This window comes from Theobroma umbraticum, unplaced genomic scaffold (genome assembly GCF_002168275.2).
Source record: "Theobroma umbraticum cultivar Fairchild unplaced genomic scaffold, ASM216827v3 scaffold_204.0, whole genome shotgun sequence".
Taxonomy (NCBI): Eukaryota; Viridiplantae; Streptophyta; class Magnoliopsida; order Malvales; family Malvaceae; genus Theobroma; species Theobroma umbraticum.
The window spans coordinates 3,451,962-3,476,096 of NW_018397267.1; the positions used below are offsets into that span (position 1 = coordinate 3,451,962).

Sequence of the window (24,135 nt, forward strand, 5' to 3'; positions counted from 1 at the left end):
AAAACGTTTACCATTCGTTTTTATCAGAAACGTGAAGACGAGGCTAGTGCTTCGCAAGGCTGGGCCTCCCTTTACATTTATTTTCAATTGTTTTTAGGTTATATATGCTCGTCTTAAAATTTGACACATTATAACTCTATAAACAGATATTCAACTTCAAGGTTAATAACAAATTACGAAGGCTTTGTCAAGGCTGAATGTTATCTTTTTGAAAACCAAAATAATTTATAAAGTCATTCTGATGACATTTTATCTACAAATCATGTTATCAGTATAATATTGACCTTGACACAGAATTTACGCCTTATGAATTTTCAATTGCACAATAGGTACAGTAGAGTTGTACAATATTTCCAATTTTACCTAAAATCTATAATTACTATTAAATGTTATTGAATTCATCTATATCTAGTGTTGCATCAAAATACTTTAAATAATAGATTTATATTTAATGTACTGACAGCGTATAATTTTTATACACTATTAGTTCATCCCAAAATACTATGTTGTTAATAAATAAAAATAGAACTTTTTAATATTTTGAAAATAAATATAATTTTTGTTTTACTGTTTTCTTCAATCTCTTTTACAAATTTCTCTCAAACTTCTTTTTTTTTTTTTGTTCTTGACTATCATATTTTCTCTAATCAATCATTCTCTTTTCATTGTGATAAAGAGAAAACGAAAACAAAGAAAACACCTTATTTATTCGTTCTTTCAGTTGGGGAAGAACAAAGAAGAAAATTAAACCTGCACCTTTTCTTTCTTTGCTTTAATGTTTTCCTTTTCCAGAAAACAAAAGGAGTAGAACAGAAGAAACTAAGGAGGAGAAATTGAACGAGATACCAATAAGAATTTGAAAGAGAAAACAAAGAGTGCTACGGGTGTGGATGGAATGGAGATCTCTCTCAAAAAGGGAGAAAATGAGAGATAAGATATAATATTTAATTAAATTTTCATAAATATTATCGAAAAAAAAAATAAAGAAACGAGTTTATTTAATATTGGAGATAATATTTTTTGCTGGGAAAAAAATTGAAAGAGAAAGGGAGAGGAAAGCTAGGTCGGCGGTACCATGTAGGAGTTAATGTACAATAAAAGTGAAGGATGTTAAACTTTGCAATTTCTTCCTTTAGTCAATTCGTGTTTAACAATATCTTTTGCCTGTTAAGTTTGGGTTGATGCTACGTCGAACGTACAAAGAAGACTTTGAAAGGTTGATTTCAATAAAGTTAATATTAGGAAATTTATTGTTAACATTTTTTTGTTAGTTTATAATTTTGAATTTTTTTACTCATAAAGAAAAAATAATTTTTTTGCTGAAGTTCTTAGTAATTGATCAAAGAGAGAGAGTTTTTATTTTGATTTGAATGTCTCTGTACATGAGGAACAAGAGAGGGAATTGAGGGAAATTCCTAATGGAGTTTAGAAAGAAAGTGAAAAGATTATAGTTTTTATTTGATTATGTCTAAAATAATTTTTTTGTATTTATTTTCAAGACCCTTAAGAGTTCTATTTTAATTTATTAACGACTTCACACTTTGTAGTAAGCCGATAATGTGTATAGAAACTATACCATATTAGTGTATCAAATATAACTCCATTAAAGGTTATATAATTAATGGATTAGCATCTAAATATTTGATTTAATTTTTTTTAAAAAAATATTAAGAGATTTTTGGAGTATTAAGACAATAAAGAATCGTTAAAACACAACAATTGCCCTTTTAAATTATTTACTTAATAGTGGATTAACAGTCAAACAGCACATTAATGAGTCTTTTCCCTAAGTGACGTTTTCTCTATTCAATTCAAATTAAAGTGCTTTTAACCTAATCTTTCAAAAATTAAAATAGAAACCTGAAATCCATTGTACCAAAAATATAAAAGCAATAAATAAAATTCTACACAAGAATTATTAAGAATTTTTTAATACAAGCACGGGAACCTCTCAGTCTATTTCAGTTACATATATATGTAACTACTACTTGGTACGAACTAATTTAACAACGCAATTCGCTTATCTAATTATTATCAAGGAACAACGTAATTAATGGAGTAACATCCTCGATTAGGTAGGGTTTGGCTTCATTTATATATAAAAAGTACTATATAAATATTGTCTGTGTGTGTGTGTGCTTTTTAAATTTTTGCTTCATCAAATTTTAGATTATTCAATTAGAATTCTAATTAAAATTTGAAACTCAAAAAAGTTGTCCCCATCTTATGCGCTCTATTTTTTTGTTCTTTTTGGAATTCTAATTTGAAACTTTGAAAAATATCAAATTCTAAATAATCATGCTTATTAGGTGGAAGAAAAATTTTAAGTATAACACTTAAATAAGCTCTTAAATTATTAAAAAAAATTCAAATAAGTCATTATTCTTTTACTAACATTCAATCAAGATCTAATATTTTTATTTTTGATCGAATAAGCTCTTATAATTAATGATTGATTAATTACTATTAATCAAAATACTACTTGTCATTTTAGATCCATATGGCCTTAATGTAGATAGTGAAAATACCATTTGATCATATTATTATTTCAAATTAATCTGTCACATTATCATAAATAATAATATGTCAACATGTTATATCATTATTAATTATAATATGTTAACATGTCATATCAATGTCACATGACATCACACAACATCGAATGATAAATAATATTTTAATTAAGTTAATTATTAGTCATAAGCTCGTATTTTACTTAAAATAAAAAGTATAAAGACTTATTTGAATTTTTTCTAAATAGTTTAAGACTTTTTTTTTTGTATTATGCTAAACTCTTACTTACAATAATAAGATTCATTCCATCACTTATTGATTGGGGATTCCTGACATTTTCTTCCACTTAATTGTGCAACATAGCTTTTTCACAATAGAAGAGAAGGATTGGTATAAGCTTATCTTTTTTTTTTTTTGGTAATTGGGGGCAAAAGATCATCCTTGGATGATCTCTTACTCTTTAGACAATAGATTATACACTAATTAATAAGTCAAATATTCAAGTGTTAATCTAAGTCTATCTTGACTTTGATATTTTTCATGAGATTATCTCACATCAATTAAACGTTAGATAGATTTTGATACAACTTATCATGCACACTCTCACTCTAAAAAATATATGAGAAAGACCCTTTGCTCAAGACCTATCCAATCAAGTGATATCCATGGCATCAACTCTTATCTCTTAATTTAAAATTTAAAATTTAAAAATAAGTAATTTTAGTTTAACTTTTATCAATAATAATAAACATTAATAAATTTTTTTTAAAAAAAGAAAAGAAAAGAAAAGAGAGAGAATTTGGTAAAAACAGTTGGTGAGCATGTGATGTGCTTCACAAGAAACAATATTTTGTTCCTTGTTTTAATTTCCAGCCAGTAATAGCAACAACTGTTTTTTCGGACCCAATTGTTGAATAACGTATGACCGGTCATTGTGTAGTTTGAACCATGAGAATAGCAAATTTCTTTTCCCTCCTTTGAATAAAGGGATTTATTAACAAAAATAGCAGGAAAACCGGGTCACCCTTCTAGAAGACCAGCGTGTAAAAGAACAACAACAAAAAAAAAAAAGGGAAAAAGAAAAGCTAAAAAAAGGCAATTAAGATTCCATCACGTAATGTTGAGTAGGCAGATTTGCCAGATAATTTTCCCAATATATATTTCTTTATGGAAGCGAAAGAATGTATCAGATTTTGAAGTTAATGAGAAATTAAAAGGAAGAATTACTAAATAAGGAGATAAAAAGCTTAAAATAATTAAAAGAAAGAGAAAAATAGTACTGCAATAGCTTATATATAGACCTCTAGAGACGCCCGTTGTTGGAGCATTATCACACTTCTCTACGTCTATCTCACTCTCTTTCTGGTACTTTGCCTTTTCCTTTTTCTTATTCATGCCACGTTAATGTATGTAAAGACTCTCTTCCCTTCACGCTACTTTCTTTTATCGCTTTTGTGTTTTGGTGTTCTTAGCTAGGCATGCTTTCGTACAAATCCCAAGAAAATGGGGTTTTTCTGATCAAGACGAAACTATAACGTATGCAGAGAACTACCGGAGAAGAAGACTGGGGAAAAAAGATTAATTAATATTGCATGAAAGAGATGGCAGATGATGATAAGGGAAACAAGAACGACAAGAACAAGAAAGCAGATAATCAGAAGGTGCCTTTTTACAAGCTGTTTACGTTTGCTGATAGATTGGATATCGTTTTGATCATAGTCGGGACGATCGCGGCTATTGCCAATGGGCTGACGCAGCCTATCATGACGCTCATATTTGGACAACTGATCAATTCTTTCGGTGCCACCACTCCATCCAACGTCGTGAAAGAAGTCTCAAAGGTTAAACCAAAAAATTAATTTTCTATCATTTCTTGTTTTTCTCCTTTTTTGTTGGGTTAATTTCTTTTCGGATTTAGTTTCACGTGGAAGCATCATTGACATTCCAACTGCAACTAGTCATCTAAGGTTTGGCTTCTAAGCAATGTTCATAGAATCAAAACAAGAAGAAGCAACCCAAACCATGGCTGGCGTTTACTGATATTTACAGAATTAAGAAACTGAAATTGGGATCAGTGATCAGTCTTACTTCTCTTTTTGTTTCCCCTCTCCACTGAAACGAACAAGATCAGAAGATGAACATGGACTAATTTCTGCTTCAATTTGATGCTCATAAATACATGAATTAATGAAAGCTGTTTTGGATTTCTTTCCTTTTTTGAACGTGGTTCATCCTGATTAGGGGTAGAGGGCGTGATCATTAGGCCACAACTATGCAATGACTTTCCTTTTGTGAATCTTTATTCTTTCATTCCTTTTTGGCAAAGAGGGTAGAATCCAACTTAAATTCAACCGATTTGCTTCATGAGCCTAATGAAAAAATTTTGAATTGAGAATTGTAGACTCATGTAGCCCACTTTTTTTGTTTCGACCTTTGGCGTTATGGCCGACATAGGTTGGATTTAGACTAGGATATCATTGGCATTTCGGCATAGTCAGGTAAAGTTGTGACCATAGTGAGTATCTAAAGCTTTGTCTGCAAAATTATAGCTCTCAATTGTGTGGACCTGGAGAGCCTCTCAATTACACATGCTGTTTAAGTAATTAGTAGTCGTAAGTAGCAATAAATTTATGTTATATTGACTTAATGAAATTCTTTTATTTGTGTGATAAATTTCCAGATTGCAGTCAAGTTTTTATACTTGGGGATATATGCCTGCATTGCTTCACTTCTACGTAAGTGTTGATGTTGCTTGATTTACTTTATGGATAAAACCTAAGATTCTAGCAAATTAGGTGTAGTTTTAACTTGAAAGTAAAAAGTAGTAAATAATTCTTTTAAATCAAGAATTAATTTATTAATTTTCATGAATAACAAGATTAATAATTTGCAAATATATCTGCACGTTAGAGTTGGGGCAATGGGTTAAGTCTCATTATGATTGTGTTGTGCTGAAATTAATGACCTCTCAAGCACGGAACCCATTTGGCTATGATAGTGAGCAAGATATCATGACAATGATGATGCCAAAATGGCTTTGCATTTTCATGCCTAGAATTTGATAAATTTTATATTGAAATATATAGTAATCGAGAGCTTCCAGAAAGCTTCCTATGAAGAAGAAATGTGCATTGTTCTTTTAATGTTGAACTTTAAAATTTTGTTATCTGGGTAATTAATCCCCTAAGATCCGCTTTACTCTAGAGGAGAAAGTGGTGAAAATCAGCTAAGCTTTTGCATGTTGATTGGTATCATCTACATGTAACATATGCTAATGGTGATTTTACTTCATGTGTATTACAGAGGTAGTATGTTGGATGGTGACTGGGGAAAGACAGGCCACCCGGATTCGTGGTTTGTACTTGAAAACAATACTGAGGCAGGACATTGGCTTCTTTGACACTGAAACAACGACTGGAGAAGTCATCGGGAGGATGTCAGGGGATACTATTCTTATTCAAGAGGCAATGGGCGAGAAGGTTAATATATTATTTCTTCTGCATTTTAATAAGAAAAATGAAAAACAATTGCTATGAAAATCAATTGGCCTAACAAATTCATCCTGAGACACCACACCAGGGATTTTAACAGACAGTTTGTGACAGGTTGGGAAGTTCATACAACTTGTAGCAACTTTTATCGGTGGGTTTATAATTGCTTTTGCAAAAGGATGGCAACTTGCTCTATTACTATCGGCATGCATCCCTCTTGTTGCATTTGCTGGTGGAATCATGGCAATGATAATGGCAAAAATGTCAAGCAGAGGACAACTTGCTTATGCAGAAGCTGGAAATGTAGTAGAACAAACAATTGGAGCCATTAGAACTGTAAGCTTCAGTTTTCACCTATAAGTTTGTGTATATATTGTTCGGGAAAAATACCATTCAACTTAATTGATTGATTTTGTTGGTAATTCTTTCAGGTTGCATCCTTTACCGGGGAGAAACAGGCGATAGAAAAATATAACAGCAAGCTACAGGTCGCCTACACTGCCACCACTCATCAAGGGCTGGTATCAGGCGTAGGACTTGGTACAATGTTGGTTGTTGTCTTTTCCTCTTATGGACTCGCTGTATGGTATGGATCCAAATTGATCGCAGACCACGGGTACAATGGCGGACAAGTCATCAATGTTATAATAGCAATCATGACAGGAGGAATGTAAGTATAGCATCCCTTCAGATTTAGTACTTGTCATTCATGTGCAATTCTATTCTCTCATACCTGTGAAACATATTATTGCCAAGTTCTTGTCTCTTACATATTTTATTGTCTTGGGATTAGGTCATTGGGTCAGACAACTCCAAGTTTAAATGCGTTTGCATCAGGGCAAGCTGCAGCATATAAGATGTTCGAGACAATCCACCGGAAACCAACAATTGATGCTTATGACACCAGTGGAATAACATTGGAAGATATCGATGGTGAAATTGATCTCAAGGATGTGTATTTCAGGTATCCTGCCAGACCGGATGTGCAGATATTTTCTGGTTTCACATTGCATGTTCCAAGTGGCACAACTGCAGCTTTAGTTGGGCAGAGTGGGAGCGGGAAATCAACAGTAGTTAGCCTTGTAGAGAGATTCTATGATCCTGATTCTGGTGAAGTACTCATAGATGGCGTTGATTTGAAAAAGATGCAGCTCAGATGGATAAGAGGAAAAATTGGGCTAGTCAGTCAGGAACCGATTCTGTTTGCAACTAGTATTAGGGAAAACATAGCATATGGAAAGGAAAATGCAACTTATGAAGAGATTAGAACAGCAATTGAACTTGCTAATGCTGCCAAATTCATTGACAAGTTGCCCCAGGTAGGTAGTCTTATGTCAAAATGCACTGGTTTCCAATATTCTTCTATCATGTAAAAAGCTGGTTGACCCTGTCCACTCTTGGGCATGCCTCAGCTAGAAGCATCACTGAACTAATGGTTGATACACATTTGACACATAAAGGAGGCTGACCCCTAATCAAAAACATTTTTTTCTTCAACCTCTATCTTTCAAGCAAATAATTGAAGAATTGCTATATATCTGGCTACAGGGGCTTGACACCATGGTGGGTGAGCATGGAACTCAACTTTCGGGTGGACAAAAGCAAAGAATTGCAATAGCAAGGGCCATCTTAAAAAACCCAAGAATCCTCCTCCTTGATGAGGCTACAAGCGCTCTGGATGCTGAGTCTGAACGAGTTGTTCAAGAAGCACTGGTAAAAGTGATGTCAAATAGGACAACTGTGGTGGTGGCACATCGGTTGACAACAATCAGGAATGCTGACATAATAGCAGTGGTGCATCAAGGGAAGCTTGTGGAGAAAGGTAACATCTCTAAACTAGCTGTTTTAACCTAAGTTCCTAAACTTTTCACTAGGTTTTATAATATTAAGAGTTCAATTCTAGGAACGCATGAGGAGTTGATCAGAGATCCAGAAGGGGCTTATTCCCAGTTAGTTCGGCTGCAAGCGGGAGCTAAAGAGGCTGAAGATGCTCGAGCCAAGGATGTGGAAAAGTCAGATGCAACTTCTGAGATAGATAAGGCGATTACCAGGTCTGCAAGCCGGAGCTTGAGCTTGTCTTTGAGAAGGTCTATAAGCAGAAATTCATCAAGTAGCCGACATTCCTTCACATATAATTTTGGTGTTCCTGGTCCTATTAATTTCTGTGAGACTGAAGAAGGAAGCGTAGAGCCAAGTTTAACAGATGAATTTTCTGTTCAAAGACGCAAAAATGTTTCCATTAGACGGCTGGCCTCTCTGAACAAGCCTGAGGTGCCAGCTATAGTGATTGGATGCTTTGCTGCAGCTGTGCATGGAGTAATTTTTCCTTTGTTTGGTCTTTTTTTCTCATCGGCCATTAAATCATTCTTTGAGTCAACAAAGCAGCTCTTAAAAGATGCCAGGCAGTGGGCACTTTGTTATGTTGGAATGGGTGTTGTTATTCTAGTAGTTGGACCGGTGCAGAATTATTTATTTGCAGTTGCAGGCGGGAAATTGATTCAAAGAATTCGTTCCTTGACATTTGAGAAGGTAGTCCACCAAGAAATCAGTTGGTTTGATGATCCTGCGAATTCAAGGTATGTTTTAAGCAACCTTTTAACTTTCTCATATAGGCTAGAACGTCTTGCGGCTATAACAAGTCTCTTTTGAACTTCTCAGTGGTGCCGTTGGAGCAAGGTTGTCTACTGATGCGTCTACAGTAAGAAATCTTGTTGGTGATACCTTGGCCCTGATTGTACAAAACATGTCTACTATTGCAGCAGGATTAATCATAGCATTCTCAGCTAACTGGAGATTAGCTCTGGCAATCCTCGCAGTATCACCATTTATGTTACTTCAAGGATACCTTCAGATGAAATTTCTGAAAGGGTTCAGTGGTGATGCAAAGGTCAGCGATAGCCTAGGACAATTGAGTTGTCTAGATAAAGGGGTTTTCTGGGTTATGCTAAACTTTGAAAGTATATGTATATGCAGTTGATGTATGAAGAAGCGAGCCAAGTAGCTAATGATGCTGTTGGAAGTATCAGAACGGTTGCCTCTTTTTGTTCAGAACAGAAGGTGATGGATTTGTACGAAGAGAAATGTAAAGGCCCCATGAAACAGGGGGTCCGTCTCGGACTTGTGAGCGGTTTGGGATTCGGTTTCTCTTTCTTTGCTCTATATTGCACAAATGCCTTCTGTTTCTACATTGGAGCTGTACTAGTGAAGCATGGGAAAGCAACATTCGGAGAAGTATTCAAGGTAAACTTGAAACAATTCTTTTCCATTTTTCAGCAAACTATCTAGGAGTTGTTAACCTATTAATCTTAAAACTAATGGTTGTTTGCAGGTTTTCTTTGCTTTGACAATCTCAGCCATTGGTGTTTCACAAACCAGTGCCTTGGCTCCTGACACCAATAAAGCTAAGGATTCAGCAGCTTCAATATTTGAAATTCTTGACAGAAAGCCGGAAATTGACTCAAGCAGCACTGCTGGCACTACACTACCCAGTGTAACAGGCAACATTGAGTTGGAACATGTCAGCTTCAGATATCCAACACGACCAGATATTCAAATATTCAAAGACATGTGTTTGAGCATACCTTCTGGAAAGGTATTTACTGCCACTCCAACTTCAAAATTTTAGAAATCAATTCCACTTAAAACCTAGATCAATCTACTACTAGAGGTTTGCAAATTTATACTGGAGACTCCTTTGCTCAGTTTTCATATTATCTTTTTTTGCAGACTGTTGCACTTGTTGGAGAGAGTGGAAGTGGGAAGTCAACTGTCATCAGCCTCATAGAAAGATTTTATGATCCTAACTCTGGACGGGTAACATTGGATGGAATGGATCTCCGAAAGATTAGACTAAGCTGGCTGAGGCAACAAATGGGATTAGTGAGTCAGGAGCCTATACTCTTTAACGAGACCATCCGAACCAACTTAGCCTATGGCAAACAGGGAAATGCCACCGAAGAAGAGATCACGGCAGCAACAAAAGCAGCAAATGCACACAATTTTATCAGCTCATTGCCACAGGGATATGACACTTCAGTAGGGGAACGAGGAGTGCAGTTGTCTGGCGGGCAAAAGCAGCGAATAGCCATAGCAAGAGCCATACTAAAGGACCCGAAAATCCTTCTGCTCGATGAGGCAACCAGCGCTCTAGACGCGGAATCAGAGCGTGTGGTGCAGGAGGCATTGGACAGAGTCATGGTGAACAGAACAACCGTAGTTGTTGCTCACCGACTTACCACCATAAAGGGTGCTGATATTATTGCAGTAGTGAAAAATGGAGTTGTCGCTGAGAAGGGAAGACACGAGGCACTGATGAAGATTACTGACGGGGCTTATGCGTCCTTGGTGGCACTTCACATGTCTGCTGCATAACCATTGGAAGAGCGTGTAGGATAACTTTTCAGCTAAAACTCAAAACTCTGCAGATGAAGATTTTCAAACACAACTCCAATCTCCTGTAAACGGAATCAACGGGCCACAAGATGGGACATGTTGACGTTTGTTTTTGTACTCTTTTTCAAATTTCGTTCTCCTCGTTTTCTTTGGACGACGTCACTGAATAACTACATCGTCATGTGTATATCGTGTTGGTTATGAGTTAATGAGGAGAAAGAGGCAGAGAACCTTGATATTTTTAAAGAGCATTTGAAATTGTTATTCACACAATTCGGTAATAAGTTGGGTTTTTTTAATTATATTTTTACTCGAGAATTTTGGTTGTGATATTTCCATCTGAGTCGCATCTAGGGTCAAAAGTAAATAAAGAGAAACAAAACTCTTTGGACATATGCCGAGATTCAAATCCATGACCTCCAACTTCCATGAAATGCCACATAGTACATGCCTACAGCAAGGGAACACGGCACCAACTCCTTATGGATCAATCCCTTCATCTCCAGGTTGCAGCCAAAGAACCATGCAAACATACTGCTATTATGCTATCCAGAAAGTGATAAAAGAATACAAACAACAATGCAACAATGCATGGTAACTTCTTCTTTTTATCTTACAATACATATAAGGTAAAAGAATGAACATTTTAAAAGAACCCATCTGATTACTAGAGCATAATATGCCTTTTTCCTGTAATGAATAAACATCACACAGACTAAAGAGAAAAGTCATGCCCTTTTTTTGCTAGAGTGATAAATGCTTATACGTTAATAGACTTCACCAGCCTGATTATTGGAGGGAAGTCTCTGGCGCTTCTCAACATATGCTGATGGAAACCAGCCTGCCTTACCCTTGCATTCTCCTTCTGACCATCCAGATGGGCTTACCTGCATAAGCATACGAAGTTTTAAAAATCTGAACAAGTAAAGAGATCTCTCCCCCCACCCACCCACCCACACACAAAATGAAATCTAAATTTACATAATTTAAATTTTATTACTATTATTTGCTTTTGGAGGCATCAAAGCAAAGCATGGCATTCACTGCAATCAACAGCTTAAGCTAGAGCCAATTTAATGTAAGATTGAAAAGGACTGGCCCTAGAGTATCCCAGAAGGCATATGTTGTGCAAAACTTCATATAGTGGATGTACTGCAAGCTATGCAACAAGTGAAAAAGTATCCAGCATTTCTCTTCCTTTTTATTCCCTTTACATTAGCTTAGAGTGATCTCTACAACCATAACCTAGACCTCACTATTGAGCTAAATGCAACGTATATGCAACTTAGATATAGGGCTTAAAAAGGAAACGGAAGACCTTTCGCACAACAACGAAGTCACCTACTGCCAAGCTCAGCTCCTTCTCGGATGCAGCAAAAAAAGGATGCATTACCTGTGACAAGAAACTCAAAATATTAGTGCTTCATTCTCCTATAAGGGTTCAATATTTGTAAGAAGAAGCCCCTCCAAGGAAGAGAAGCTCACAAGTTAGAGCAACTACTTGATTCATTCTAATTTTGCTGTCCAATAAAAAATGTAAAAAGCATATCTAACAATAAGTTAATGTCTTCAACCATCAAATGATTTTCTTCTTTTTTTTTTTTGGGTCTCCAATGTTATATTTTTGTGTAAAACAGGATTTATTGCTGATGAACCTACTTGCAAGAACATTCTTCAAATTTTCAAGATTAGGTAAACTTACTTCAGCCAAGTAATACATGGTTTTCTCTGTGCCATTCTCTGGTGCAACCACAGGAGGAGCAGATTCTTTACGCTGTTTCTCAGAGACCATCTGACACAAGTTCCACATAAAGGTATATTTTTCCATAATTCAAATATAAAAGTTTTCTATACCAGAAACAAAGAAGCCTGGAACTAACCTCAGCTTCAATCTCGTTAAGAATAGCAGCTACTCTCAAATGATAAGTCTTTTCCCCTCCAACCTACAAATGCATAGAGCAAATCTTGAATGTCATCTATGAATTAAGATGTGCTTCAACTTGGAGACTGTATATACTTAAGTAATGTGCACGCATACCATAGCTACAAGCCTCTGTAAAGTCAGTCTTTGCTGCTGTGCTGCAACAGCAGCCAATGCAGCAGCAGCTTCTTTACCCAGAACTGCCATATTTGCTTTAAGTTCCTGCATCCTTGCTTCAGCTGCATGCAACTTTGCAACATTTTCAGGAAGAGGAACTTCTCTTATTCGTGCTTGTCTTCTGGAAACCTCTGCTGCCTGTTTGCTTTTCATATTCAGTATGAAATATAAGTTTCTGACGCAAATTTTAAGAATAGAAAATTTAAACTGATGTTTAATATATAGACAATTACTAATGCACAGGAAGCTCAGCTTTCTAATTACCTGCGCCTCTGCCTCCTGTCTCATTCGACTATAGCGTTGAGCAAGATGACGAGCATCTTCCAAAGGAGCACCAGTGATCATTGCTCTCAAGGGATCCAAAACCTAATGCATTTGGAAATAGAAGTTTCATATTTCTACTTGGCACTTGTTATTCTCAATCTAATGTAAACGAAGTATGCAATAGGACAAGTTTTGCTGAATTGTGAAATAGGAATTATAGATTCTCTGCATATATACAAGATTGCAGTTTTGTAGCATTTAAAAGGGAGTGCAATAAAAGCATCATACTCATTTTGGATTGAATGTGTTTACTGGTACTATAACTAAAATCTATTTTCAGATATGATAAAAAAACCTGTCAAAAATCATAACATCTGATAAAAGTCAAACCTGCTGGGATAACAGCTTAATTAAATCTTCTTGCTCCTTCTCTACATGTTTACGACCATCACCATAAATAGCTGCAGCTTTGGCAAGAATGTTTTCATTGATGTTTTCACTATTTTCAGTTCCATATCGGCAGCATTCCTCAGAGAACTTGGTTCCTGATTATCATAAAGATTAAGTACCATAAGTGCAAAGGCTTATCTGCAAAATATATTTTAGTTATTCCAATTGCACATATATTAATAATAGGACAATATAATTCAAAAAGTAAGAAAAAACATTGCACCTGTTTCAATATGCTTATACCCGATAGCTGTAAATACTTCTGCAGCTTTAATAACATCTTTCTGGAAATCCTGAAAGGAAGAAGATATATGCATTAAGCAAAAATTCAATTGACCAATGAAATTTGCTGTAAATATAAAACAAAATTAAAGGAAATCAATCTTTATGAAAGTTGCCAGGAGAGAATAATGTAACCAAGTTGCTAAAAGTATCACAATGTTATAAAGCAATGTTAGTAGTCTCACAAAATTTTGTTCCTTTTTAAAATGATTCCAAGGGTGTGTAACCGTAACTCCAACTCAAGTACACAGGATGCATTAAAGGGAGATGATATAGGTTCGTTGCTAAGTTTCAGTAAAATTACATGCTGATAATGGCTTCATTCTTAAAGAAAATACAGGTAATCATATGAGTATTCAGTCCTTTTTAAAGAACAAGAATCACGAATAATAAAGGAACGTGACACATGATTTTCATATTTATGTTTCACAAAGATTAAGGGGAAATTATCATTACCCTTCCTGAACGAGTGGACCTGTACAGTTTGTCCAGTTGTTGATGTCTTTGCATCTCAATCTCATCAATAACTATTACATCTGAGCTGTCATAACCAGTTCCACTAAATTGCTTTATTACAGCCTGCAAAACAAGTTTTCTAGATCAATAGGAGATGATAGTATTCTTTTAAAGCAAAATGGAACCAGCACTCTAACATAAGCATGCAAGAATTCAAAGCAACTAATCATTCCAATCAAAATTACACATGTGGAAGAAGGTAGGAAGAGAAAGCTTTTGATGGACAAGCAGGCTTCTAACAAGGTATCCAAATGAATAGCATCCATGGGCTTTCCAAAGCAAATTTCATTCAAGCAGCTTAACACAAAATCAAACCTTGTGCCATGTGTAGGCTAAATGTAATTAATATTAAAAGACAAAGCCAGTCGATCAACACATGACAGATGTTTCAAAGCACTTAGCATCTCACATTCCCACTGATTGCTTAACTTTCACTTAGCTTTGCCTCAATAAACACACTCTTCCTTAGTAGCTAGAAGGTAAAGGATGAAGCCTTGAAATAATACAAACTTTTGAAACTCTACTACTCTTTTCCATATGAAAGAAAAGGGGGGAATGCCAAAAAAAAAAAAAAACTTTTTGTAATGGTAGCTATAGTTTTTTTCACGATAGATAGCAGAAAATGAACCCAATTATTGTTTTCACTCTCACGAACTTCCAAATTTTGATAAATCTAGACAATGTGCTAAAAAGAATTAGACCACAGTAACTATTATAAACTAGATTGAATATTTAAAATTACCTCAACAATTCAATCTTTAACTCTTTTTGTTTTCTTTTCTCTTGGTTTTGATAAATGGATAATGACAATATTGCAGACTTAATATCTTTGATTACTTTGAATTCTGGAAATTTGGGGGTCGAATGTATTATGCACCAGGAATTAAAGATTGAATTGTTGAGATAATTCTAAGTGTTCAATTAAAGATTGAATTCTCCAAAAAACAGGTCTTTGCTTTCCTACATTTCCCCAGCAACCAAATAGAACAGCACCCAGTTCTCAAAAAAGCCAAAAAACTTTAAAAAAGAAAAAGAAAAGAAAAGGGTAGTGATGAAATTGCCTGCTGTTGCTTGGCGACTTGGTCTCTGAGCTTGCTGGCTTGCTTCCTCAAAGCATCCATTGCTGCTTCTGCTAATCCCTTCAGATCCTTTCAACTTCACAGCAAAACGGATTGCCAAAATGGGATTTCTTTAAATCTGAATTTTATTTTATTGATTGATAATAGACTTATCAGATCTGACAGCTGCGTCTACGTTAACTGCTTTACAAGCCCCTGTCTTGTTTTTCCTCTGAACTCCACTTCAATGTCGTAATTTTAGTTCTTTCTGACTTTTTCCTGTGATGGAGAGGTGTATCATCTCCTCTGAATTTGAACCGTTGGATGGGCCGACAAAAATTAATTGGCTTTTTCTTTGACTTCCCTTTCGGATAGCTCTGAGCCCGAATCTCTTTACGGGCTTTGTTCTTTATTGGCCTTAATTTTCTTGGCCCAATTTGGGTACCGTAGATGAAATATACTTTTATAAACCATTGCAATTTTCTTTAATTACCTTCATTAAGTACAAAAAATAGTAGGCTTCCCTTTGGAGAATTTAATGAGAATAAAATTGAATATAAATGTCCAAACCAAAGGAGAGAGCAAGGAAGTGAAAGTTCAATATTTGGTAATGGTTACCATCGTAGGGTGAGGGGGGAAAACGGGTAGAACCTGACATGACCATTATACAATGGCTTAGTTGATTCCTAATTCCGCAATTTTACATTCCATTTCCTCCTTTGGTGTTTTCAGGGATGCTCATGGTATAGGAACCAAGAAGGATAAGATTCCATCTGTGCTCGTGATCATTGTTGCAGTGTTCTCAAATGTGGCAGCCATGGACAGTGATGCTTTGTCTCTGTTGACAGCATGAGTGGGAATTAGTCAAACCAGTGTTCTAACAGAATCACAGAATAAAATCACCAGTAAATTATAAGGTCTTTTCAAGGAGTCGGATTTAGTTGAATTAGTACATTTTTTTAGTCACTATTGCATTGTTTTATTATACTATTACAGATAGGATTGAAATTGCAGGACAAGTTCATGCCAAAAAAAAGTCTTATAGCATATATATGAAAGTTGGTTTTGACCCATTTACAATAGGGAAGAGCTGAAGATATTGAAGAGAAGCTCGCTACTTCAGTTCTCTGATTTCTTCCCACCAGACAAGCAGCATCATTCTATCAGCTTGAGCAGAGTGAAGAGAGTTTACCAGAGATGGCAACCGAGTGCAGTCTGGAAGGAGAAAAGGATGGTTTAACAGCATATCAGCAGTCCACCTTTCACTGGGATCCCCTGCAAAACACTTCATTAGGAAATCTTTCCCTGCGGTCGACATGTTTTCGGGTTTTTTTGGCAAATTCCTCGAAGAAACGAGCTTGATCGCCAAATCCGTCAGGTTCCTAAATTCCCATGGTAGTTTTCCAGTAATCATCTCAAGAACAACGCACCCTAAAGACCATATATCTAATGAAGCACTGATTTCCACATCGGCAACAGATTCTGGTGCATGTAAACCGCCGTACCTGGAAACATTAGCATCCCAGCTGGCCCATCTACTTTCTCTCCAGGTTGCTTAGCCAGGCCAAAATCAGCAATCTTTAGACTATTAATCGAACCATACTGATCAAAAGGATAAACAAGGATGTTTTCTGGCTTGACATCACAGTGAACATAGCCTCTCTCATGAAAAACCCGAATCCCTTCAACCAGCATTCTCGCATAACACTTAACATCACATTCAGGTATCTTGCCACCATATTTCTTGATCATCAAGTCCAAAAGACTACCACCGGGAGCATATTCAAGAAACAAATTGTAAACCACCGCCCCTTCTCGATCAATGCTCAACATATGTATCACCAGAGCAATATTGAACAATATTTCTTCAATTCCTTTAGAAGGGAAATGAAATTTTGATAAAGACAAGATTTCACAGCATAACATTGATCAAGATCAGGTTTTTTGGGTTTCACCAAGTGAACAACTCCATACGAACCCTCACCGAGAGCCTTTGGATCCACTCCATAGTTAAACCATTCCTTGATACTCCTTTTACTACATCCTAATCCATGGCTGTCGATGAAAGTATAAGAATGAAAGAAACGAAAATAAGCAATAATCAAAGAAAACCAACCGAAGGATCAAAGTAATGAATTAACAAACTGTTTTCTGCAAACTTTGCTTCTTTTACAACTTCACCATAGATACAAACACCTTTAGAAAGCAGTAGTTTGAGTCCGTTTTTCACCCACATAATTTTACTTGGTTTTGGCAATTAAAATCTGTGTTGTCAACTTGTCATTGGCCATTTTCGCTTGGTTTATAGACTTCTGTAATATTTATCATAGTTAATATGACTATAAATTAATTTATGTCTTTGATTCGAAATTTCTTATGTTTTTGTTTTAGAAACATTTTATTATTCTCAATTTATGATGTTTGCTATTAAAAAAAAAAGCAAAAGAGGTGAATATTCTAGGAATTAAATCTTACAAATGTTGAAGGCCTATGTTATGAGTGCATACTATATGGAATGAAAAAAATATTGCTTCCAAGGTGTAAGTTCAATTCATTGGATAAGAATTATTAATTAATGTTTCATGAAGATAACCAAAATTCGATTATTTAAGCAATTAATTATTTATTTAAGACCAAAAAGAGAATTTTTGATAGACAGCAGAAGACAGAAGCAGTGAGGGAAAGACTGCATGCTTTGCAGAACCACTGCGGGTTCTCTTGTTGAAGGGTAATTCTTGGTCTCTTTTGGATAAATACAAAATCTTATCAAGTATCTATTAATGTTATTATTTTGGGGTTGGATGTGAGAATTGAAATCCTGATGCTACATACAAAACATGAAAATGACAAGCATTAAATGTGAGGTACATAAAATTTATGTTATGAGCCTTTATATAGTCAAAAGTATGGGTATTCCTATTAAAAACCAAACCACCCCAATTCCCTCATCTTGGAGATGTTTTCGTACCTTTGCCGACTTCAATACTTCAATCACATTTCACCGTATTCCTATTATACTCTTACCACACTTGTTAATGTTTTTCATGTGCGAGCCATCACTAATCTAACAACAAGATTATTCTAAGACTAATTGCAACTATTCTAATTTAAACATCAGTGACTTAATAACTTTTTTATATTAAATTATGTTATTTTTAAATTATTAAAAATAATTAATTTAAATTTTTATATAAATTTTAATAATCACATCTATGATTGATGTAAAAATAAATATCACAATCTTATGTTAGACAAAAAATAAATTTTTAAAAATATATAAATATGAGTATTGCACATTTTATCAAATTAATGTTTTAAGGAAAAATTAATGACTAGTAACTTTAGCACGTATTAGAACAAAAATAATCGGAAAAAAATTGCAATTGGATTACATATTACACAGATATAGTTACATGATTCTTTTTCTGTTTAGTCATCAACATTTATTTCTAAAATTAAAATTACTTTTAACCATTATTCATTTTTTTAATAATAAATATCTTTAAATAAAAAATATATATTTATATTTTTTAATTAAAAAATTTAAATTTATTTTTTAAATAAAAATTTATGTATTAATTAATAAATTAAATATTTAGATAAATTTTCATTCATCTGGTCAAATAAAGCAATGTGAACACAAATCTTGAAATTCAAATTGAGATCCCTCCTCTCTTGTGATCCCAATCCAACTGCTTTTCTGCCGACTGCCAGGCGCCCACTTTTAATCTAAGTTAGAAAAAACTTATAAATTAATCCCAAAAGCCACGTGGCCTCCCTCTTTTAAATCCCATCTTAAATCAACCCAAACAACAGTTTCTAAAATCCAAGAATTCCAAATTAAATGCTACAATATTAGAAGGGCATTTAGCTTGGCAAAATCCACGCCGCTCACTTGAAATCTCATCACTTCAAAGCCATTTTCAATATTGCCTCCCTCTTAGACCCCACCAATCCCCCACATGGGCCCCATGTATTCAATGATTTTCATGAAAATTCAAAAATATATATAGTATGCTATTAAAATGCATTACAAAAAAAAGGAAATATATGTGGGTGTAAATGAATAATTAAACAGTGACACAATAAAAGGTCACTCCTTCCATAAAAGTTAAAGACCATTTTAGCTAAACGCAAAGGATAAAAACAACTTGGCTCTCCGAAAGAGAAGCCAAGCGGACAGGGATAGGCCAAGGGGCGTTTTTGAGGGAGAATCTGAATTCAACAACAAATGACCCTTTGCCTTCCGCTAGTAATAGTACAATAATTGCTAACAAGTACAGCGACGAAATACTCTATTTATACAGCTAGGATTTTCCAGGGAGAAGGCCTAAAAGGCCAATAGAGAGACAGGCTGGAGGCAGAGAGAGAAGGCAAGAAGGGGTAGTAGGGGGCACCCCACAGCACAGCCCACACGATCTGTGAGGGAAGAATAAAAATTTGGTAGTACCCACAAAGGAGAAGGGGAATCAATCATGCCATCAGGTGCTAAGAAGAGAAAAGCTGCCAAGAAAAAGAAGGAGCAAGCAGCCAACAACATCAATTCATCAACTAACAATAGCCCACATGGTACTTTGCTTTGCTTTTTCTCTAAATCTTTGTTTTGGGTTTTGATTTTTTGGTGGATTTGGGAAGATGGGTTCTTTTTTAACTCGGTTATCCACCTGTCACCGTCATTCAGTTTTTGAAGTACTGTGTTGGAGATATCTAGTTAAAGAAATCAGCTTGGTTTGAGTGTTTAATAGCTAATACAGTGTCTAGTTCATGTCCTTGATTAATTGATTTGGTCGCTTTTCATCGGGATTGTCCTCCTTTAATCAGTTATTGTTTACTTGATTTTTTTTTTAAAAGATTTTCCTATATTTGTTTAGGTGTCTTCTGGCAAGTTTGAGCGTGTCATATCTTTTACTTGATTTTGACCTGCACTCTTGTTATTGAATGAACTTGCGTATCCATTTTCAAGTTATAGAGCGGTGCTTTTTAGTATTTGTTTTGGTTTTAGTTGGTATATTTTCATCGAAATTGATTGAAAATCATTTTTCTTAATCAATATGACATTCTGTCCCGCGGTTTTTCTAGTGTTTATTTTGGTCGTTTTTTGAGGGGATTGGTAAATTTGTTGTCCGCATAGTGACTGGAACTATTGTGATTCAATCAAATGGTGCCAGGAAATGATGATCCAAAAAGCCAAGATGAAAGGGACAGTGATGGTGGCGATGTTGGTTCCTCTGCATCTCAGGATGACCAAAACCACCAGAATGCATTCAGTCAGGGGGAGGAAGAAGGGAGAAGCGCACCATCATCTGTTCAATCGTATGTTACTGAGGACAAGTCAGTGGAAGAAGCAACTAGGGATGCAGAAAGCACGGAGAAATTAGGATTGGATGATGTTGTTGCTGTTAAAAATGATAAAGAGTTGGAACCTGAGGATATGGAGAGCACGCGTGTAATTATTCAACACATTGAGCATGATAAGAGCTCTAGCAGCAGCAGTAGGAGTAGCAGTAGTAGTTCGGATGATGAATCTGAAGCCTCTGAGAAGAAGTCGAAGGAAGAAGCCTTTAACTTTGTTCCTGAAGCAACCTCATATAATATTGAGGATAAGTCAGCTACTATTATGTCTGAAAAAGTTGCGAAGGTTGCTGAAAATGAAACACTCGGGGATGTTGATGGTAATTCTGCCGTGGAAACTGCTGCTGTTGACAATTTGGTTAAACCTGTGTTATCTATGCCAGAGGAAGTGGATCATGCTGTGGAATTTTCCATAAAAAAATCAGTAGTTTCTGATGTAGTTGAATCAGGGTTGAAAGAAAGTGAAGAGAAATTATTGCCGTCATCAAATGGGTTTTCAAGGGATGAATTGGAAGGAAATGAAGGAAAAATATTCCCGTTGTCAAGTACTTCTACTGCTGAAAGTAGTAATGTTGCAGAAAAGGTCCGAGATTCTGGGACTCCTGATTATTCTGAAAAGCAGGTATTTCTTGCCTTAGTTCTTTTCTAGAGTTGTCAGTTTGAGTTCTTTCTTTTTTAATTTGACTGAGAAGTGAATTCATGTTTATTTCTGAATTGGTCCACAGCCTCTTGTTGCTTCAACTCCACCAGTGGTGCAAAAAACCTCAGTGTTAAGTTGCTGTGGACTGTTTGATGTTTTTACTGGTTCTGGGAGATAATTGAAGGTTTGGATTATATTTTGAGTTAAAAAGTATATTATACTTTCCTGTGTAATTTGCCATACAGCATATTGAGATATGCTTGGTAGCTCATATCCTTTGTGCTTCTGGTTGTATTGAGAATACTAGGACTATGAAACTGCAACTTGAGATCTGGAACTCGTTGCTTGTCATTTGATTGTTTTGTCAGTTATCTGGTATTCTTTTGCAATTTGCGATGGCCTCATTGCTTGAAGTAAGCACTGATGGTTCTTGGTTGAACCAGATATACTTGATGAATGATGAGATGATGAAAGACCTTATGATAGCCTGTTCAACTCTCTCTGGTTAATTGTGTGCTCTGTAGTAAATTCTTTTAATTAATACTTCCATTTTCTTTACATGAACTTGGTAAAAGTTTCACTTGCATGTAATGCATGTATAGGTTTCTGTTCATATCTTTAATGTGCTGTTATAAGTTTCTGTTCATTATGTTAACCAGATGATCAGTTAGTAGCTTATTGGGTACCTTGAAATTGGTACTGAGAGGACTGCATTTTAGTATATTATTTTGGTTTGTCTTTAGTTCTCTTGGTAGTTGGTTTTGTCTTGTATTTTCGTCTCCCCTTGTTTTTTGAACATGATATTTCTGAGTTGAAAGTTCCAAAATTCTAACCATTGGGATGTCTGTTAGGGACAGTCTTCCAATTTTTTGTGTCTAATTATTTATTGGTTCAACTTTAGATATGGGCAATTGGGAAGCAGTCTTCTGTGACAAAAATATCCTGATCAACTTTATGTTGTGGTGGCCATTACTGATCTTGTCATATTGTTGGTTTATAGATGAATTTGCTTATGCCTTAAATACCATTGGTTATGCCATTTTATACTAACATCTTATAAGGTTGACATATTCCCCTTTACATGTCTGATATGTTTTGTGGTTTTCCTTGTGATGCAGAACCATCTGTTCATGGGGATTTGGTAGACAGTGGCAGTTTGTCAGAGTCACAAAGGCTTGATGTTTTTTTATTAAGAATAATGGACAACAGACCTAGCTAGAAAAACAGTTACAAGTTTTTGTGTCAGTGATAGCAATGACGCTGATAGTAGCAAGCCGTTCCTAGCTTTAAGTAAATTTTTTTATTGGCACTTTTGCAATGTAGCTTCTTAGCTGGGTTTGTGTTGTATGTAGTTCCCCTTGTTTTGGGTTGAGTGGAGTAGTTTCCGTAAAAAAATATAAGGTTTATGAGAGTGATTTCAACATGGTTGCTATTTTGGCTTTCATTTTCATGAATTTGGAAAATCTCTGTTCCTTTCAGCGAATCTATAATTTTGTTTTTCTTAGGTAAGACCGGAGGAGTGTGCGAATGGTACTCTTCAAGAGTTGCTTCTTGAACTTTTCATTTGGTGGACTAATACGTGACCATGGTATGCCTTGATTGACAACCTTGTAGAGCAAGAAACAAATGCATGCTGCCTCAATACTCTATGCTCAGGTCTTATATGGTCGTCCCCTTGCCACTGTCATAAGGTTATTTAATTGCAAACACCATCAAAGTTATCCTTAAGGACGAATTATTGTTTGCTGCTGTTTTGGGGCCAACGGGGGACTATGAAAGAAGCATGTAATATTGATGAAACCAGGTCAATTGCGGCAGAAATTTCAAACTGAACAGTTTTATTACAGGTTTATAAAAATCCAATCGTAGTCACGCCCATCACAGCACAACCAGAAACAGCCTTTGCGGCCTGTTTGTACATCTAAAGACTCGAAGGAATACAAAGAGAAAAATTCTTAGTGGTAAAAATATATATAAAAGAAGTACACACCACGCATTAACCATTCGACTGTGTTGTCATCTATACGCTACCGTGAATGGCTGCTATGTAAAAGAGCTGTGTAGCTGTAAGTATGATCAAGAATGCTTCCATTGTTCTCTGCAAAAGAAGAGATTGTTTATGTTTAAATTCACCACATAAAAACATTAGCCAACAAATTTATATATAACTGCAGTTTCGTTGATGGAATGAGCAGACATAGTTGAATGGACAATTGGATGAAAGCTGAATTTCATTCTTACCAGACGAGCATTCCTGATTTCAAGCTCAATTTCTTTGCAGGCAAATCTGCAAATGAAAACATTCTAGTTAGTATAGAAACAAATTAGCATTCAGTTCGGGGCTTGACGTCGTGAAAGATAAGTATATCAAAGCTTGTGTCTCAAGATGCCAGGGTTAGAGGCTGACCCCATGGCAAGTAAAGTAAGGGTCCAAGCAACGCCAGCAACTGAGGCTGCTGTTGGCAGGCTATTGGCATTCCAGGACCGAACATGGTTTAAACCGGCAATTGCTGATGCTGCACCAACAACTCCTGCTAACAAAGCAAATGTCACGAAGAATCCGGTGGCAGCATTGCCCATGGGGAAGTATATGGGTGAGAAATGTGCTGGGAGGTTGAAGTCAGGCCCTGCAAGTGTCGCACAGAGAAGCCAGCTTGAGTCTTACGACGACATTATATTCTAATATTTACTTATGATAATAAGGTTACTCCTTCACTAATTGTATGTATATGTGAGAAAGAGTCAAAGACAGGAAGGTAATTTACCGATGATAAAACCATGATCAATGGCTCTATTCATGGCCCATCCACCAATGCCCAAAACAATGACATACATGCAGAAATTAAGGAGCAAAAGAAGTGTAGCAACGGGTTTCATTTGAGGGTTGGCCATCGCCTCGTACTATCTGATGATGTTAAGATGAAAAGTTGTAGGAAGAAGAAAGAAGTTTGGGAGTTTTTCAGGACTCTGAAAAGGTTTCTAAATTGCAGGAAAGATTTGTCACAGGCACATGTGATTTGTGTCGAATGGAGGCTTATATATATGAAATCAAATGAAGGGTTTGGTTCTTTCCTTGCT

At 35.6% G+C, this 24,135-nt stretch overlaps 5 protein-coding genes across 5 annotated transcripts; 2 read left to right on the forward strand and 3 right to left on the reverse strand.

Moving 5' to 3' along the window:
• Positions 1–3,850: 3,850 nt before the first annotated feature.
• Positions 3,851–10,699, forward strand: LOC110424844 (ABC transporter B family member 9-like). Its single transcript, XM_021439558.2, has 13 exons — positions 3,851–3,920; positions 4,059–4,355; positions 5,195–5,249; positions 5,818–5,993; positions 6,120–6,341; positions 6,437–6,675; positions 6,799–7,324; positions 7,554–7,827; positions 7,909–8,581; positions 8,664–8,892; positions 8,979–9,245; positions 9,334–9,597; positions 9,732–10,699. Exons 2-13 carry the CDS (start codon positions 4,107–4,109, stop codon positions 10,374–10,376), a joined length of 3,819 nt encoding a protein of 1,272 aa, XP_021295233.1. The 5' UTR covers positions 3,851–3,920; positions 4,059–4,106; the 3' UTR covers positions 10,377–10,699.
• A 238-nt stretch (positions 10,700–10,937) lies between these two features.
• LOC110424847 (SH3 domain-containing protein) lies at positions 10,938–15,332 on the reverse strand. Its single transcript, XM_021439563.2, has 10 exons — positions 15,069–15,332; positions 13,948–14,070; positions 13,433–13,502; positions 13,150–13,304; positions 12,760–12,861; positions 12,436–12,633; positions 12,278–12,340; positions 12,100–12,189; positions 11,716–11,790; positions 10,938–11,284 (listed from the first exon to the last, which is right to left on the reverse strand). Exons 1-10 carry the CDS (start codon positions 15,126–15,128, stop codon positions 11,165–11,167), a joined length of 1,056 nt encoding a protein of 351 aa, XP_021295238.1. The 5' UTR covers positions 15,129–15,332; the 3' UTR covers positions 10,938–11,164.
• Positions 15,333–16,179: 847 nt separating this feature from the next.
• LOC110424362 (mitogen-activated protein kinase kinase kinase 20-like) lies at positions 16,180–17,014 on the reverse strand. Its single transcript, XM_089784892.1, is given in 2 exon segments — positions 16,180–16,553; positions 16,556–17,014. Coding segments are annotated over 2 exon segments (810 nt in total). The 5' UTR covers positions 16,992–17,014.
• A 2,177-nt stretch (positions 17,015–19,191) lies between these two features.
• LOC110423809 (uncharacterized) lies at positions 19,192–22,535 on the forward strand. The gene is made up of 4 exons (XM_021438181.1): positions 19,192–19,634; positions 20,234–21,039; positions 21,143–21,241; positions 22,176–22,535. Exons 1-3 carry the CDS (start codon positions 19,541–19,543, stop codon positions 21,233–21,235), a joined length of 993 nt encoding a protein of 330 aa, XP_021293856.1. The 5' UTR covers positions 19,192–19,540; the 3' UTR covers positions 21,236–21,241; positions 22,176–22,535.
• Positions 22,536–22,706: 171 nt separating this feature from the next.
• On the reverse strand, positions 22,707–24,083 carry LOC110423810 (membrane protein PM19L-like). The gene is made up of 4 exons (XM_021438182.1): positions 23,823–24,083; positions 23,465–23,684; positions 23,299–23,344; positions 22,707–23,155 (listed from the first exon to the last, which is right to left on the reverse strand). The coding sequence occupies exons 1-4, from the start codon at positions 23,947–23,949 to the stop codon at positions 23,078–23,080; spliced, it is 471 nt and encodes a 156-aa protein (XP_021293857.1). The 5' UTR covers positions 23,950–24,083; the 3' UTR covers positions 22,707–23,077.
• Positions 24,084–24,135: the final 52 nt, after the last annotated feature.